General features: G+C 32.3%; 4 protein-coding genes across 5 annotated transcripts; 3 read left to right on the forward strand and 1 right to left on the reverse strand.

Annotated features, from left to right (window-relative positions):
* The first annotated feature begins 809 nt into the window (after nucleotides 1-809).
* Nucleotides 810-2,067, forward strand: LOC110275093 (uncharacterized). Its single transcript, XM_021130645.1, has 3 exons — nucleotides 810-1,088; nucleotides 1,173-1,910; nucleotides 2,062-2,067. The coding sequence occupies exons 1-3, from the start codon at nucleotides 810-812 to the stop codon at nucleotides 2,065-2,067; spliced, it is 1,023 nt and encodes a 340-aa protein (XP_020986304.1).
* A 2,079-nt stretch (nucleotides 2,068-4,146) lies between these two features.
* LOC107463747 (uncharacterized) lies at nucleotides 4,147-6,231 on the forward strand. Its single transcript, XM_016082604.3, has 3 exons — nucleotides 4,147-4,306; nucleotides 5,100-5,328; nucleotides 5,852-6,231. Exons 1-3 carry the CDS (start codon nucleotides 4,215-4,217, stop codon nucleotides 6,107-6,109), a joined length of 579 nt encoding a protein of 192 aa, XP_015938090.1. The 5' UTR covers nucleotides 4,147-4,214; the 3' UTR covers nucleotides 6,110-6,231.
* Nucleotides 6,232-7,011: 780 nt separating this feature from the next.
* On the forward strand, nucleotides 7,012-9,892 carry LOC107463797 (3-isopropylmalate dehydratase small subunit 1). Of its 2 annotated transcripts, none has more exons than XM_016082671.3 (2): nucleotides 7,012-7,912; nucleotides 9,562-9,892. In XM_016082671.3, the coding sequence occupies exon 1, from the start codon at nucleotides 7,139-7,141 to the stop codon at nucleotides 7,907-7,909; it is 771 nt and encodes a 256-aa protein (XP_015938157.1). In that variant the 5' UTR covers nucleotides 7,012-7,138; the 3' UTR covers nucleotides 7,910-7,912; nucleotides 9,562-9,892. The 2 variants fall into 2 exon arrangements, with proteins under 2 accessions (XP_015938157.1, XP_015938158.1); XM_016082672.3 differs by having other exon boundaries at nucleotides 9,565-9,892.
* A 3,105-nt stretch (nucleotides 9,893-12,997) lies between these two features.
* LOC107463728 (uncharacterized) lies at nucleotides 12,998-14,657 on the reverse strand. Its single transcript, XM_016082582.3, has 3 exons — nucleotides 14,447-14,657; nucleotides 13,606-14,003; nucleotides 12,998-13,379 (listed from the first exon to the last, which is right to left on the reverse strand). The coding sequence occupies exons 2-3, from the start codon at nucleotides 13,986-13,988 to the stop codon at nucleotides 13,307-13,309; spliced, it is 456 nt and encodes a 151-aa protein (XP_015938068.1). The 5' UTR covers nucleotides 13,989-14,003; nucleotides 14,447-14,657; the 3' UTR covers nucleotides 12,998-13,306.
* Between the last annotated feature and the right edge of the window lie 702 nt (nucleotides 14,658-15,359).

Here is a 15,359-nt window from a genome sequence, read left to right on the forward strand (position 1 = left end):
ATGGTAAGATAAGCATGATAGATTGTAATTATCACAAAGCTAAAATTTTACTTTTTTTATCTTTAATACTACCTTCATAATATATATTCATAATTTAGCTGATTCAAACATTTAACATATATTCATTTTTCTTTTTTTATAATATAAAATACTTGATGTATTATCTCTAATGATTACAGGAGCAAGTACATTTAATTCAAATTTAGATATTAAAGAATTAGAAGAAGTGTGCATAGCTAAAAAAAAGACACCTGATACAAAGAGAAATATTTTTGAAGGAATTGACTACAAATCTTTCAAAAAGTTTTCAAGAAGTTGAGAATATTATTGAAAATACGACTATTTTAGATGATTCTGTGCAAATTTAATACCCAGCCATATTCGATTTTGCTGAGAATACAGGTAATTTAAGAGGTAGCAATATCAGCACTTTATTATTTACTATTGTTATGCTTTTTATAAACAAAAAATTATCGTTTAGTGTTCAAGTTTTAAAATTCAAACTAAGATATGGTTATATATTATAATTTTTGTATTTGAATATTGATTTATTGTAAAACTTAAATCTTGAGGTTGGCACAATGAAATTGTATTATATGATCTCATCTTTTTAATCCATAAATTGCATTCTTCGGTAATCTTTTATAAATATTATTTTTATACTTAACATGGTGAAAGAAAGGTATATTTTTATATAAATTATTTGTTGCAGATATAACTAAAACAATTTATTATCTTGGTGATTATTAGATGTGATAGATATTGATGACCCAGAATTTTTTGTCGGCATTGCGACGCCATGATATGGTATGAGGAGAGATCAGAGAAGTCCAAAACAGGATCCAATTTTGAGTTCTCAATATGTTGTATGCGAGGGAAGGTACAACTGCCGTTTTGAAGCACTTGATCGGACGCTCAGGAATCTTATGTCAGTTACCGATCAACATAAGACACATCAAACATTTGGTGGTAAGATTGTTGTTCTAAGAGGTGATTTCAGACAGATACTTCCGGTGATTCCGAAAGGAAGTAGACACGATATATTAGCATCCGCTATTAACTCATCCCAGTTTTGGTCATTTTGTAAGGTTCTGAAACTACATACGAATATGAGGCTTCTAATGTCTTCTTTGGATCAAGATGAAGGTGAAATGAAGATATTTGCTAATTAGATACTTGATGTTGGAAATAGAAATATTATCTCTGTTGTTGGTGATGAATCAGAAGTTAAAATTTCAGATGATCTATTGATTACAACTACTGATGATCCTCTCTCTCATTTGGTAGACTTTGCATATCCAAATTTGTTGCAAAACATGTCAGATTACAGGTATTTTCAGAATAGAGCAATTCTTGCACCCACACTTAAGAGTGTCGAGAAGGTAAACGATTTTGTCTTGACAATCTTTTCAGGGATGGAAAAGGAGTATTTGAGCTCTGACACAACATGTCAAGCTGATGAGAATGAAGATGTAAAACAAGAGTGGTTCACATCAGAGTTTCTAAATGACATCAAATGTTCGGGACTACTCAATCACAAGTTGACTTTGAAGCCAGGAGTCGCTGTAATGCTACTGCGAAACATAGACCAGACTTCAGGTTTATGCAACGGGACAAGATTAATAGTTAACAAACTTGGCAGCAACGTAATTGGAGCGACGGTAGTGACCGGTAGAAATATTGGAGATAAAGTGTACATTCCAAGAATGAACTTGATCCCTTCAAATTTAGGATTGTCGTTTAAGTTTCAACGGAGACAATTTTCATTAACAGTATGCTTTGCAATGACCATTAACATGAGTCAGGATCAATCATTATCACATGTACGGCTTTATTTGCCAAAATCAATGTTCATCTATGGACAACTTTATGTTGCTTTGTCAAGAGTTAAGAGTCGCAGTGGTCTCAGGGTTTTAATTCTAAACGAAGACGGCAATCCAAAGTCATCAACAACAAATGTCGTGTTCAAAGAGGTTTTTAATAATATTTAGGTAAGAATAATATTATTTTCATTTTAATAGCATGTTATGATTTACACTTTTGTACAAATCTTTACTATAGATATAACTAATTTATCTATAACTCTTTTTTCAAATTTGAAATGAAATGTGTAACAAGGAGCACAACATCCAATGATTTTCTAATGAAGTTAGTAAGATATTAGGTTGTTGATAAATTTTTATTAGCTTTTTGATATAAAATTTAGGGTAAAATTAACATGCTATTATTATAGTTATATATGTTCTTTTTTTTATCTCCCTCCTTATGGTTCAAGAATATTATAAACTTCGAACTCTTCTATTCATATTTTACTTTGAATAAAGATAAAATAACATATTTAACACGTTTATTATATAACGATGATGATAGTGTTATACTAAATTTAAAAAATATATGATTATAAAATATTATTTTTAATTTAATTTATCAAATTTAAATATAAGCCCGTGCATCGCACGGGTTTAACACTAGTTAATGAATAAAGTCTATTATACTTTAATTAATTTGAATTGTTTGAGTGGTCAACTCTCAATTCATTCGTTTATTTAAATAAATATCAATGATTCAAATAATAATTTGTGTATATAATAACTATTGACCAAACTCTTAAACAGAAGCATAAATTTGTCATATAAAGTTTACTGCATTTTTCATTTTGCATAAATTTATCTTATTTTGGTGCATGTCAATATTTGATTTTAGCTTATACAATCCGCCTAAACATCTTTATTAGTGCTGTAAAAACTAAAAATATTTAGACTTAATTCAAACCCTTTCTCAAATTTAAATAGAAACATCAAGTGAAGATACGTAACAATTGTCTAAAGTGTCTAGACAATATGATTGAATTTTCGTATTTAAATTTAATTATCGTTAAATGCATAAAAATAAATGAATAAGTAAATATTTGTTATCTAACAAAAAATGAAAAAAAAAATAAAGAAGTTAATAAAGTAAAAAAACACAGTTCATAATTTTTTTTTTGGAAAGAGTTGATAAGAATTTAAGATATAAAACTAGCATATAAAAAATAAAAAAATTCAACATTAACCAATTCTCATTTTCTCACATTAATGTATCTCTTGGTTTTAGAGCAATTTTTCCCCTATTATTCACTGTATTATCGTAAAAATTGGAAATTAAAAACACAAGCTTCAAATTGAAGCTGTCAAGTTCAAATTTACTATGTGGCTTGGCTTACATGATGCTCTACCAACTGAGACCTTTCGATTCAAGCGGCATTTAGCTTCTTCAGATATGTGTAAGAGATGTAACAAGGCGCAGGAGACTATGGAGCATTGCCTTAGAGACTGTGAACGATCAAAGGCAATTTGGTATATGTTGGATCCTAGTATCCTGGACTCGACGACTGGTACTGCTCTTGAAGAGTGGTTTCGGAAGGCCTTGGCTAACAATGAGGCGTCCTTTGGTGCAGGGCTTTGGTGGGTATGGAGACATAGGTGCAATGACATATTCAATACTGACAACCCTTGGACAGACCACAAGGTTGTTGCCTTGGCCAGAATTACCGCCAAGGACTTACAGGTTTACAGGAATCGAAGCAATGCCTTTAGGTCTCTCCGAAATTGCCTGTGTTGGGAACCACCGGTAGGTAATAGTTTTAAAGTTAATTGTGATGCAAGCTTGTATATGGATTCAAATTTAGCGGGATTTGGGTGTATTATTAGAGATTCTAAGGGAGATTGGATCTCGGGCTGCTCTGGAAGCATTCCCCCTTGGTCTATAATCAGATGTGAATTATTTGCTGCTTGGAGGGGGCTGGTTTTAGCTTGGGATTGCGGTTTGAGGGATATTATATGTGCAACGGATTGCCTTGACATTCTGCCCATCATGCATGAGCTTACAAGTGGGTATTCATCTGAAGTAACAGATTTGGTTCACAAGATTCAGGAGCTTTTATCTCGTCCTTGGCTTGTTCACGTTGAATGGGTGTCCCGAGAAGCAAATAGAGCTGCGGATTGGATGGCTAAATATGGTGCCAAGAATAACTCTAATCATGTTATTTGGTCTGAGCCTTGTGTTGATCTCCAACGAATCATCCGCTCGGATTTAGGATAGTTTTTGCTTTGTTTCTTTCCTTGTTTAGACACCAAAAAAAAAAATTGAAGCTGTCAAAACTCAAAAACTGTAACATCTTAAATTGGGGGACCCTTTTGGAAGTTCTTTTCAAAAAGATTTCGACTTTCAACTCCATGGCTTCTTCCAAGAGATGGGTTAACCTAATTTGTTCCATTGCTTTCTCAATATATTTCGTTATCATCATCTTTCAAGTCCCCATTTTCAGGTATACCTATCAATTTTATTCCCCATTCAATAGTTTCTTTTTCTTTAATTGTTTATTGTCTCGCCGTTTTTGTTTTATCACGTTTAGATTACAAATAGTGGTGTAATTAAAATAAGAAGCTAGAAATTTGAACCACACACTAGTAGTAACTAGTAAGTGAGAAGAAAGGGGGAAAATTGGTCATTGATTCAGGGTACCCTATTCATAATGAAACCATTAAAGAAGAAAATGAATGCTTGTTGTCATTTTCTTTTTCAGTAATATAAAATCAGAATTTAAATTAAATAATCAGAAGTTAGGGGGGTGATGATTAACATTACAATGGTTTAGTGTTAGCCAGTGGTTTCGAGTTCTTGGGATGGAAAAGGCTTGTTCAGCAAGAGATTAAGGGGCAAAGACTAAAGAAGAAAAGAAATTAAGGGTGGTGTAATATTTAACATTTAGGAACATATTTTGTTCTTATTTAGATCAGTTGATTATGAAGTGCAGTTTGGTGCACAAGTATTATGTGTAAACACAAGGTCCGAGAAAGGGTCGCATCCATAGGATATAATGTATAATGTACGCAGTCTAATCTGATAATTGATTGTACGACTTGAACGGAATATGTATAAACAAAAAAAGTGCAACAAGGTCATAAAGTGGGATCTTTTTTTCTCTTGTTCCTGAAATGAAGTTCTGAAATAGTGCTCTATATTATGTGTTTCAATGATGATTCAAATTTCAAAACAACTTTTTTTGCACTACTATTGGCAATGATGCTAAGGAAAAGTTCTCAATTGGGTTTTCCCAGTGTTCCATGCAGAATTGGAATATGTAAGACACCATTAGAAGTGACATCTTCTCAGTTGATTGCAAGTGAGGTCTTCCCAGTTTTCATAGTGAAGGCTCTTCTCTACCCAGGAGCTATTGCAAAGGCTATCATCCACTGGAAACCGTTTCCGAGCTTTGGAAATTTGCTCGACCGGCACAAATTAAATGCAAGGCCAGTCTCAGCTGCATCAGATCTTCAACGCCTAGAGGTTGAATATACAAGAATCGATCTTCTCTTATGAAAAATTTTCGCATGATCCAGTCATATATAGTTCCTAATTCTTATTTAAAATTCGTTTGTAAGTTGCAGACTAAGCTTCACTTTCTTAATAGATAGTGGAAATATACATATGATCAGCTAGTGCAAAAATTTTATGTTAGAGAATTCATTCACCTATTAGTCTAGTAATACGAAAGTCTTAAAGTGTAGGATTTGTATATTGGTTTCTAGTGAACTATATTCTTATGAGCTCAAATCTAATCTAAGCATGTTATTGTTGAGATGACCTTGACTTTGTTAATATTGACTCTGTTCGGCTCACTTCCACGAGAAGGGGAAAAAAAAGGCTTTCGGCAAGTCTTTCTGGCTTCCCCTTCTTTGTTAGTACAGCCAACCCTCGTTTGGGTCTTGGCCATATGCCTTAGTGCATAGGCCCTCAGGCCTGTCTTTGAGCTAAGAAACAAATGTCGATTATATTTGGTACTCATTTTCGATCCGGGTTCCTCTTGCAGGTTATAGCAGGAAGTTACTTGTCAGTGGGAGGAGCAATTAATGGGCTGATAAAACCAGGTAGAATGAGTCTCCTTGGAATGCTTCTTCTCATGTGGGGTCTAATTAGAGAAGTCATTATGGGGCATGCTAAAAGTGTTCATATATATCCAGCAATGTACATTGCAGTAGCATCTGCATTCTTTTCTATTAAAAAAGATGTAAGGAAGATTGTTCATAGTTTTGCTAGAGAGGAAGTTGTGAAGGTAAAGAGGCACTGATGAATCAGGAGATTGTAGTAGCTATGATGCACAGATACTTCAATTTTGCTGTAGTAGTAGGTAAAAGCACTAGTTTTTGCATAATTCTTTTGGAAACATTGCATGATACTGTGCTTATTCTACATAGTTAGTTAGTCATTGCAATTACATCTTTTCATTTCAGCCCTTTTTTTCTTTCTTTTTTTCAAAATCAAATAAAGTTGAACATGATACTGATTTAACTTATTTTTTCGGATAAAGAAGAATAAATAATATTATTACAACGGCAATATATACAATAATTAAGTAAAAATTCATATTCAGTTATTTTCATGTGATATTGATAGTCGAAAACTGTTAAATGACTTGATAAATTTGACTATAAATTATTATTTACTAATTATCAACTATTAACTTTACATAAAAGACAATTACACGTGAGTTTTTACTATATAATTATATATAAAAATATTATTCGTACATCAAAATCAGTTACTAAAATTAGTCATTATTGTATTTATATATAAATATATGTGTGGTTTAATTTATTTTTAATGTGTATTTATATTTCAATATATATTTTATACTTGTAGTTAATTTTGGTGTTATATATTGCTAACTTCCCACACCTTCGTTTGAATAGAATTCTCCTTATGTTACTTATAAAATCTATACGACATCATAGTATTGATGATCATAAAAAAATTACAAGAAAATTCGAAAAATTTCTTGTCTAATTGAAAATATTTTCTAATTGTTAGTTTTTGATACAACCCCATAAATTACTGAATTAGTTAGATTCATAATTCATAAACCAAAAGACAAGTTTATTTTAAGGAGTCCAATAGAAAATTCTAATTTTGTTGTGTAGGTAAAAGTTTTGTATTAGAAGTGAGAATAAAATTCAAATCAGAACACTATAGCCGTCACCACATTGACTCCAAAACCCAAGTTTGCCACCCAGTTCAAACGACGTCGTTCCAATCAATTACAAAAGCACATAGTGTGTTTTACCTTCGCCGTCACCACAGAAAAACGAAAACGGAAACAATGGCATTCGCAACAACCACTCCTCAAAACCTCACCACCTTCACCACCTCCTCACACAAACCCAAACTTCCATTCTCTCCCTCTCACTTCCTCACATTCCCCACTCACGCAAACCAAACCCTAACTTCACGCGCCATCTCCACCGCCATTTCCACCTCCACGCGCATCCACTCTCTCTTCACACCACGCGCCACCTCATCCCCTTCTTCCTCCACCACCGCCGCAGAAACAACCTTCCACGGCCTCTGCTACGTCGTCGGCGATAACATCGACACCGACCAAATCATCCCCGCTGAGTACCTCACTCTCGTCCCGTCAAAACCCGACGAGTACGAGAAGCTGGGAACCTACGCGCTCATCGGCCTCCCGTCCTCCTACGCCACGCGTTTCATCGAGCCCGGCGAGTCGAAAACCAAGTACACAGTCGTCATCGCCGGCGCCAACTTCGGCTGCGGATCATCACGTGAACACGCGCCAGTTGCGCTTGGCGCGTCGGGTGCAGCGGCCGTGGTTGCGGAGTCATACGCGAGGATATTCTTCCGGAACTCGGTGGCGACCGGAGAAGTTTACCCGCTGGAATCGGAGGGGAGGTTGTGCGAGGAGTGTAGGACTGGTGATGTTGTTACGATTGAGATGAAGGAGAGTAAGCTGATCAATCATACCACTGGAAAGGAGTATGCGCTGAAGTCAATCGGAGATGCCGGCCCTGTTATCGAGGCCGGCGGGATCTTCGCTTATGCGAGGAAGACCGGCATGATTCCGTCTCATTGAGAGGTATAGCAAATTTTGAATAAGAATGTTCATGTGTTGCTTGCTTGAGATATAAGTTATTGGTTCATTTAGGATGAAAAATTTTAGATAGAGGAACGAATCTAGGTTCTATGAAATGACAGTTATAAGTTACAGTTCACTATTATAGTTAGGTTTTGGAATAAGAGGAGATTGCTTTATATGCACCGAGTGGTAGAATTGCAAGATGTGATGAACTGTACCCCGTTTTGTTGTTTTTGTAGGTGGTTAGCTGTTGTGATTTGGTACCTTTTGCAGCTTTACTAGCTGAGTATGAGTTTATATCTAGATAGCCAGAATCTTTTCTCTCAAAATTAAGTTTAAGAACAATGTGGTATGAGTAAGAACATTGCTAGGTAGATAGGTAATAGATTTTGAATCCAGAACATTGCTTATCACCAAAAAGAATAAGGACATTGCTAGTTTGCTTGAATCCAATTTAATTGTTAAGATGGTGTAGAATGATCACTAGCTTTGGATTGGAAAGTGGATTCTACCACTATACTATATTCATTTAGTGTAGCATTGTTGTTAGAATAGACGTAAGAACTACAAAAGTTGTGTTTGGAAGGGTTGAGGTATTGAAGTTTGTTGGGTGTGTCATCAAGAATTACAAATGTCTATTTGTGAATAATTGCTCTGAAGCTGTTTATGGTGCAAGGACAAGGCTTGCACCACTTGGATCTCAATTTGCATGACTACATTACATGCCACACATTCTTTGGTTTATAATAAAATTGATAGTTTCAAATAGGATTCAGAATTGGCCAATTGGGCAGAATTGGAGGACAGAGTTTAGGGTTAAATTAGTCTTGTGATTTGTTTTGGAAGGGTTGTGATGGAAAAGAAAGATAAAGAAAGCATGGAGGTTGAAGTGGTTAACGTTACCCTTATTTTGGATTTTACAATATACAAGAGAACTGAACTGTTAGGGTTTATGGACTCTCCATTCTAGAGAAATTGTGAAAAATCAACTGAAGGATTTTTGAGGATTTATGAAAAAAAAACTATGATTTCCTTGCTCTTAAGGACAATAACGGCTAAGTACTAATCTGAATAAGAATCTGTAATTGTTGGAATTTAGATTTTCAGCCACTAGTAAGTTTGTATGATTTTCAGTTTTTCAGATTAGGTCTTAAAAAAGAAAGGAAAAAATATTGTCCAAACATGACCTTTGCAAATTACGATTTACAAATTTGAATCTTGTTACTTGTTAGGGAGTAATTTGATCAATAATTGTAATTTTGATAGTGCATAATAGAGTCTTTTATTTCTTAGGAGAAGAAGCACGATTTGGACAAAAAGCTCCTCTTTCATATATTCTTTCTTAATAAACCCCTAAAAATGAGGGTAATTCACTAATTTGGTCATTTGAGGTTCTTTTTGTTCAATCTTAAAACGTCAGTGCGTTGATTTTGCACATGACCTATAGTTTTAGATGTCAGACTTAAAGTTCACATGACCTATAGTTGCCAACATCATGCTCAACTGTTTAACAGTTTACCTAAATCTTGTAACCTTGGCTCAATGGGTGTCATTTATTTATGTTTTGATCTTGTAATAGGATGATATTTTGAATCGTAGGGTTTATTTGGGGTTCTAACTTCTTATGTGTTGTATCTATTGGAATGCAGTAGATATTCAAGATGGCTATTTATGATTGTTCTTCCCACCCATGGAAGCTAGAATGGACATGGATTTTGTTGGATAATTGGAGTCATTTTCACAGATAGACTATTGTATTGTCTTGGGTTTAATGCTATTTAGAGTGTTGTATTGTCGGCGCTATAATTGTTAACATTCTAGGAATGTGTAGTTTTATTTAAGGCTTCCATTTAGAACTTGAAACTTTTGTTTGCATCATACTTGTTGCCTAAGCAGGATTTGTAGTATATCCTCTTTTTGTATTTGAATGCATAAATTTAAAAAATAATAATAACGAATGTGTGTAGAATTATATATGTATACGCAGAGAGTTAAGTATAGAAAGATGAATGTTATAAATGGGAGAAGCAGATTTAAGCTGTTTGCGTAATGTGCCTAACAAAGAAAAGAGAGAGAGAGGGCATGAAGAAAACAGATATGAAGCTGTACTAATATTATAGGTGCCGAAGCTGTTATTGGCTGTTGCTGTCATCATGTTTTGAGAAAAACCAACCAACCTAATAAATAAAATTAAGGACGTGTACACTAAAATCAGCCTTTAAAATCAGCTATCAGAATAAAATACATGCTGGAATATAAATATACATTGAAAATAAATTAAATCACACATGTATTTATACAAAAATATATTGGTGGTTGATTTTAGTAGTTGACTAGAATAGCATTTTTGAAAAATTAAATTTGCATGAAATGTTGCTAGGGAAGACAATTGTAATCGGCTTTTTTTTGTTGTTCAAATGAATTGGAAAAAAATTCAGATATTTTTGACACCGATACTTTGTTGGTATTCCTAGTAAAGGCCCAATTCTTTGTATAAGCCCGTGTATTATTCTCACTTGAGAGTGGTGAATATTATTATTAAGGCTTTTTTATTTCTTTGGGTCTTTATATAAGGCTAGTTTTATTTATTTATTTTAACGGGAAAGAGGTAGTTAATAGCCGAAGTCATATTGTGGTTGTTATTGTGTAATTTTCTATTGTAAGCAGAGAATTGTGTTTTTCAAACTAATATAATCTACAAGAACACATTGAATGATGGTGGCAAATATATAGAGATGTAAATAGTTGTTCATATTTATTTAGATGTTTGAGGTTGTGCTGCCTGATATAGCCACTATGGAGCACGCAACCTGTAATTGTAGTTTTGAACAGAAAGGACATGGAAGATGTTTGCAATCTATTGCATTTCAAGTTCTTATAATCAGGGCAATCAACTCTCTTCCTTGCCTTTGATGATATGTTGGACCTCTTTCCTCACTATCCAATGGGAAATCCTTTAGAGATAAAAATGATTTTATTTGGTTAATGTCACTTGTAATATTCAATGGGGTTAATATCTTTAGTTCATGATAACTAAAATTTGAAAGTAATTAAAATTATATTCTTATGATCAGTTGCCATCTTTTAAAGAGGGGTATCCTTCGCTTCTTTTTAGTATTCTCATTGGTGTTGTTCATCTATTGATGCCAACTTTTCTAAAAACCAATAGAAATAATTTCCTCATTTATAATTAAGAATATCTTGTGTTTTTCCCTCAAATAATAAACATAATTGTCTGAACTTATGATTTCTAAAAACAATACTATTTGGACACTAAAATTAATCACTATATCAATTATCATATATTTATATATAAATACATGTGTTATTTAATTTATTTTTAATGGATATTTTATATTTTAACACAGTAATTTATTCTAATAACTAATTTGATGGCTGATTTTTTTGTATACACTTATTATAATTATTTCTAAAATAATTCCAACTTGCTAGACAGGGGAACCCAAAAAGGAAAGGGGGAGCTTGTCTAATAATGAAAATGTCCTATATTGGAAAGTCTAATCACAAATCATTCAAATTCAACCTTAAAATTGATAGGTTAGTCTAATTTTGAATAAGAAGAATATTATATGTATAATTTTTTAGCCATTTCTTACATTTTTTATTATATTAAAAATAAATAATAAGAAATGAAAACAATTTAAAGAGTGCATCTTTTATACTAAGAAAATAAAATATACACTTAATAATTAATAATATATAGTAGTAAAAGGATTCAAAATATTTTATAACCTTCACCATTACCAATAACAATAACAATAACAAAAACAAACTAATAGCATTAATTAATAATAGTAATAAAAAAGCAAAAGCCATGTAAGTTGTGCATAATCTTAGATGTGGAGACACTACTTTACCAACATAAAGCTTTCCTGAAAAGAATTGGAGACACTTCACTAAATATAAATAAAGCTTGCCTGAAAGGCAGACAATAGTCCTACATAAAAGCATATATAGTTTGAAGAGTCTTGAGTTATCTTTTGAATCCACAATGTTCATATTCTTTTTAAAGTTATACTTTACATTCAACCAAGGGAATCCAATGTTGAGTTTTGTCTCAAATATGCTAACTAATTTAAGCTTGTGAAGTCATGAAAACGAAAGATGTATGTAGTTTGAGTTATATTATTTTAGAAACATACTAAACACCATAAATTATGTTAGAAAATTATTTCTAGAATAAGGTCAAATTGTTTTTCAATTTTTTAATTAAATAATCGAGCCCTTCACTTTTAGGGTATGTATATATTATCATTCTTACTTTTGGTAATGACATTTTTGTGTGATTGCTTAACATATTCAAGTAAAAATGCAATGGAAAAAAACATATATATGAGAATAAATTTATGTATTTTATCAGAAGTAATGAAGTTAAGAAGTAAGGACTCATCTCAATAATAAGGGTTAAAGTTTAACTTTTATCTTTTCTTTATTTATTTATTTTTAAACAAAAAAGTGTTATGTTTCTAAAGATTAAATGGATTATGGAAAATAGTCAGGGGTGTAACCAGACATTTAGATAAGATGGAACAGTAAAACATGCATGGCCAAAAAATTGAAATATGGAAGAATATTATATGAAAATATCCATACCAAATCCATATATAAGATTAATGTATGGTTCTATGACTATCACCATGTATTTTATTTCTAAAAAATAGGGTTTCAATAAACCAATACTATAGAATAGAGTTTTATAAAAATCGGCTAAGCTAGAGATATTTGCTTAACTCATAGAGGGTTAACTTTGGTTTATTAATTCAAATATTGAAAATAATCTCTCTTTTCCTTCTTTTTCTTTTTTCCTCTGTTTTTTTTTCTCTTTCCACATTTGAACAACTGAATTGTTTGTGATGCTTATTCAAAGCAATTGCAATTATTCTTCTGGTCAAACCCAAAAAAATATATATTTCTTGGTATATACATATCTGTGTCTAGTTCCATTTTGCTTTTGAGTTGTAAGAATCTAATAATGAGATACCATGTAAACTATATATAGTGGTCCACCTCTTAGCATTAAGGATTAGATCAGTGATAAGTAGTAGTTCAATGTCATGACAAAAGTAGAGAAAGGAGAATCATCTTAATTTAAGAAACCAAGCACCATACAATAAATGATGAACTCTCTAACACAAAAAAGGAAAAAAAAAAAAGAAAAACAAAATAGTTTAAAAGCACCAAAACAACATTGATTTGTAGTTTTTAAGAAGAAAGAGCCTAAGGGATGTAATGTAATAACTAGCTAGCTAATCATAACTTCTCTTGTAATATGGCCTCTTGAAACCATAATTTTTTCTTGCATCAGATTTTACATCATTGATCTTAAACATCCCAAAGAAATTAAATAAAGAAATCTCGCAGCATCTTAATTAGCTAGTAGTCCCTTGGAGCACTGCATTTGAAACATTCAAGTCTGCTAGCAAAGTTGTGTTCATTGCATCCTGATCTGTTCAAACAAAATAATAATAATAATAATAAAACAGAATACAAAATTCCAAATTCATATCCATGCATAAGAAATTTCCTATAATTTTTTCTTTTTTTAGAATAAAAGCCATGCACAAAATTTAAACTTAGTGCATGCATGATAGCATATATACACATTCTTAAAGCTTAAATACTAGTAAGCATAAACACAAACACATGATAGGCATGAAATAAAATGAAATTACCTGCTACATATCCAATCACCGGATTTCCATCCAGGTCTACCGCCGCCGCCACCGCCGCCACCATATCTCGAGCGCGAGAATTCGCTGTTGAAGGCGCCAGCCAAGTCATCCTTGAATGCACCGCACTTAAAGCAGCTAGAGCGGCTAGCAAAGTTGTGTGCACCGCAGTTACCTGCGGCGCAGTACCAGTCGCCGGGGCGAACATCGGAACCGGTCATCATTCCAAATGAAGATCCTCTACCTCCTCCTCCTCCTCCTCCAAAACCCCCGAAATCGACGACTCTGTCGCCGTATTTCGAGTCGCCGCATCGCTGGCACGAATCCCGCCTTTGGAAGTTCAAATGCTGGCATGACCTGCAGTTCCAGTCCCCTGGTCTGCTCATAATTACTCGCTTATTCTGACATCAGAATAAGGGAGAAAATTAGTTAGTATTGATTTAAATATAAAATAATAAAAAAATACGTTAAATTATTTTATTTTATCTAATAACTATATTTTTTAAGAAAATATATCAAGTAATATTATTAATTTATTTTGAATGAAACTATAGTTTTCTCCTAATCAAAGAAAGAAATTTTTCTCAAAATAACTACTAGGGATTATTCTGCTTATGATAATAAATTTATAATAGTACAGGGACAAAAGAAGTTTACTAAAATAATATAATTAAAAAATATTCGTCATTGATTGATTAGCGTCTCTGAAAACTATAAAACAAGTTTCAAGGTAGATACAATAATTTATCAATTTATGTATATTTAAATACTAGAGAATAGTAATATGGAAATATATAGTATGTGGTAGAAAATAGTAGAAAATAAAATAAACAGAAAGACCAACCTCAAAGATAATAATAATAATGATAATAATAACAATAATACAGTAATAATTGAAGTAACACAAAGATATAGAAGCAGAAGAGGAATTTGTGATGGATGATGAGGAAATGTGATAAGGGGTGGGAGGGTTTATATATTGTTAGAGATTAGAGATCATATAAAGAAAAAAAAAGAAAAAAAAATTAAAGGGAGAATAAATGGAGGGCCGTGTTTTGTAGTACTTTTTAGTGTACTACTGTTGTTTTGAGTGTGGCAAACCTTGATAAATGGAATCATCAATGAAATTCATTCTAATAAAGCAGGAAAAAGAGAGATAAAGAAAAAAAATATATATATATAATTCATTATTATTGCTACAATTCCAAAGAGATGCCGGTGCTTTGAATTTTGAACATGTAACTTTGGCAGTGGCCAACAACTTCATTTTTTGTTTTTCTTCATTGGTACGGTTTGTGGTGAATTCAAGTGCATATATAGGATAAACATTTGTCCTCTTATTAAACTCATCCAAATTTATTAGGATAAGTTGTACTTGTCCTTTGGATAATGATACTTCTTGTCACACATCATTTTTTGAGACATAATATATAGTAACGACATTCTTGTTTATTTAAGACTGTGGTTACAAAAAACTAGTAGAATAACGATTAATTTTAACAACTAATAAAATTGATTGTTAAAAGCGATTGATTTGACAACCGATATAAAATTTCTATGATTAAAAAATTTGGTCACTAAATTTTATTTAGCGATCAATTTTAGCGACTAATAAAATTGGTCACTAATAACAGTTGATTTGGAGACTAATTTTTTTATTTACTTGACACTATATAATTATTTTTTTATAATACTATGTAATTTGATGTTATTTTGTTTTATGATTGCTAAGTAGTGATGAATATAAAAAATAATTA

Source organism: Arachis duranensis, chromosome 9 (genome assembly GCF_000817695.3).
Source record: "Arachis duranensis cultivar V14167 chromosome 9, aradu.V14167.gnm2.J7QH, whole genome shotgun sequence".
NCBI classification, from domain to species: Eukaryota; Viridiplantae; Streptophyta; class Magnoliopsida; order Fabales; family Fabaceae; genus Arachis; species Arachis duranensis.